The 2,890-nt window shown below is 42.7% G+C and overlaps 1 protein-coding gene across 1 annotated transcript in view; it reads left to right on the top strand.

Moving 5' to 3' along the window:
• The window catches only part of EFCAB2 (EF-hand calcium binding domain 2), a 79,501-nt gene that overhangs the window by 59,629 nt on the left and 16,982 nt on the right, over nt 1-2,890 (top strand). Inside the window, exons 5-6 of the mRNA XM_019527348.1 lie at nt 687-729; nt 815-881. Of these exons, the coding sequence (XP_019382893.1) occupies nt 687-729; nt 815-881 (110 nt within the window). The remainder of the gene's footprint in view (nt 1-686; nt 730-814; nt 882-2,890) is intronic.

Here is a 2,890-nt window from a genome sequence, read left to right as displayed (position 1 = left end):
GGGATCTCTGCACCCGCCACAACTTACACTTCAGTATAGATAGCCCAAGAGATAAATGGTTGTAGATAAACAACAACAACCCCCCTGCCACCGCATTTTCTTCACCTCAAAGTCATTACTAGGTGACCTGTTGTTAATTTCCAGCCCACCTGGGTAGGACAGATTTCCTGGTGCATCCATTAGCACAGGGGCAGGCAATTATTTTGGGCGGAGGGCCACCTACTGAGTTTTGGCAAGCCATCGAGGGCCACATGACAGGTACCTAGGGAAGATTTAATATTAATTCCCTAATTTTTTTAGGGGCCCTGTGAGCCAGATAGAATGGCTTGGCTGGCTGCATCCAGTCCACTGGTCATATTTTGCCCACTCCTCCATTAGCATAACCATTGTACTGGCTAGGTTGAATTTGTCAAATATCAAGTTTTGATAGTCCACATACCCAACCCAGGCATAGAGAACCAACTTGCCTGTGGTTGACGCAAAAACAGAGTACAAGATAATTGTAAGACACCAGGATACAGACTGTTAGTAAAACCAAACAGGAATTTGTTAAACTGTGCACAGGCAGTTTCCCTAGATTGTCTGCAGTTTTTCCCTTTTTCATTAAAGTTTAGGATTTATCTTTCCAAAAAAGGATAGTAGCTTTGCAAATCATACCATTAACTCTTTTAATTGAATAATTTCAGATACCGGCCTGTTCCAGAAGATGTTCTTTTGCATGCATTTGAGGTCTGTAACTACAAACTTAAAATCTCTCTTAAGGGGAAAACAAGTGAGATTAAAAACCCAAAGTTTTATTCCTTTTCTGTTTTAGGTGTTAGATCAGAATAAAAATGGATATCTTACAAAACAGGAGTTAATCAAATGCATGACTGAAGAAGGTAAACTATTCTTTGATTTATTTTTGTAAAACTGGTCGGTGTGAAAATAATTGTATACAAGTATGTGGTGCTTTGAGGAAGCCTTTATATTTTATCCATCGTGATAGCCTATCATGGATCACAATATTTTCTCACATACAGCTTGCACCTTTTTACCCCAAATTGGCAGGGGGCAGGTGTTTTAAACAGGGAAACTATTTTGTTGGCTGGAAAAGGGGCATTCCTGTAGACATGAGTGACTGGTGCCTCCTGAATCTGGGGGGGCACCCACAGAAGCCGCCAACAACGGTGGCCCTGTCAGGGGGGCACCAGCCCCTCTGACAGCATCAGTGTTGGCCTTCAGGGGGGGCACCGGTTCCTTCACCCCCATGCACGCCCTACCAGTTGCCTATGCCTGGAGATGCCATGCAGCTGCCAACATGGCTGCCGCTTGTGTCTGCTCAGCAAACTGAAAGAGTGGAATCCTGTGTTAACCCTCTCCCAGCTGTAGCTACTGGCTAAGCATGATAGACTGTTCCTAAAGCATAAACTAAGCTGCTAGTAATATCTTGATGAGGCTTGTGATATGGAAACAACAGTTTATATATAGGAATTACTTACAGATTTGCTTGCAAGGGGCTGGGGCCTAACCTTATGACATACAGTAAGTTCTCTTGGAAACAGAGTGTCTCAAAAGTGTGGCATTACAGGAGGCAGTCTGTCACACCAGGAAGTTCCTGATGCCACACTTCATGGTGACTTTTTTCTTTCTAGGAAAACTTACTTTGTCACACAGTTGGCCATGACTCTGGAAAAATCTTTTTCTCTACATTCTGGCTTCCAAAAACAAGGTTCATGTTTCATTTGGGGGCATGTTATAGGTGAGAAAATACAGTATATATACAGGCCTAACATGGTTTCCCATACTCACATGAGTAGGTTCCGTGTTTTCCACAGGACTTAGGTGAGTCAAAACTGCAGAACAAAAACTTCTGATTTGTGAATTCTCCAGATAAAAATAATTTTATTTCCCTGACTGCATCCTTCCTTGTGTATCTGTGACATGATAAAATACAAATGAATAATTCTGTTAATAACGTCCCTCCATACATTACATATACAAGTTTCCCTTGCTTTATTCGGGTTCTGTATGTGAGAATTCACTCTTATGCGATGACCCTTTTTACACCAAAAATCTGTAACATGCAAGGTAAATTCATTCTTATGTGATTTGGTGTGGTGGAAGCCCGCAGTCAGCTACTTTGTGTGGTGCATTGTGGAAGTGACGTGCACCAAAATATAGTCTTCTGTGCTCCTTACTCATTGTCTGTGACACCTTTTTCTGTAGTTGCCATCCCCATTATGTTTTCTAAGTGTCCCACTAACTTATCTCATACCCCTCTCCCTGGTCCATCAATGAAGTCTTCACCACCCTCTTCACACCAACTAAACATTCACTACCACTCTGTGCTTGTGTGTACTGCCTGCTGTTGGTGAGTACCAAAACTGTCTTGTAAAAGTGGTAGAAATGGGTCTGGGTCAGTACAGTCGAGGTCTTGGAATGTATCCCTATTTGTTACATTGTAAAGTGGGTTCCCTTTATGCAAATTCAAGTTATGTGCTGTTTTCCAGGAATGCATGTTCAGCATAAACTGAGGGAAACCTGTATGTTGCAATTTTATTAATCACAGCATGAATGACAAGGGAATGACGTGAATGAAAATTGTAATGTAGAACAATTTTTGGCTGTTTTTATGACTTTGTAATAAAGGTCAAAGACCCCTGTTATTTTAAGAGGAAGAGAGCAGCAGGCAATGTCAGGCTAGGACCTGGGTAGCCAGGTCTGGGGTCATTCAGGGATCAAGGTGCTGGTCAGAGGCAGGATGAATCTAAGCTCAAATGAGGTGGCAGGGCAGGAGGTCAGTAGATCAATCTGAGATCAGGGTCAAGGACAGGGGTAGGCAACCCCAGCACATGTGACAGAGCATAGCATGCAAAGGCATTTTGTTTGGCACACGCACCTCAAGGCG

The sequence above is a fragment of the Gavialis gangeticus genome, unplaced genomic scaffold, assembly GCF_001723915.1.
Source record: "Gavialis gangeticus isolate Ggan-Ray unplaced genomic scaffold, GavGan_comp1, whole genome shotgun sequence".
Classification (NCBI taxonomy): domain Eukaryota; kingdom Metazoa; phylum Chordata; order Crocodylia; family Gavialidae; genus Gavialis; species Gavialis gangeticus.
The sequence above is the reverse complement of the archived record's forward strand: the minus strand, read 5'-3'. Positions and strand labels throughout refer to the sequence as shown.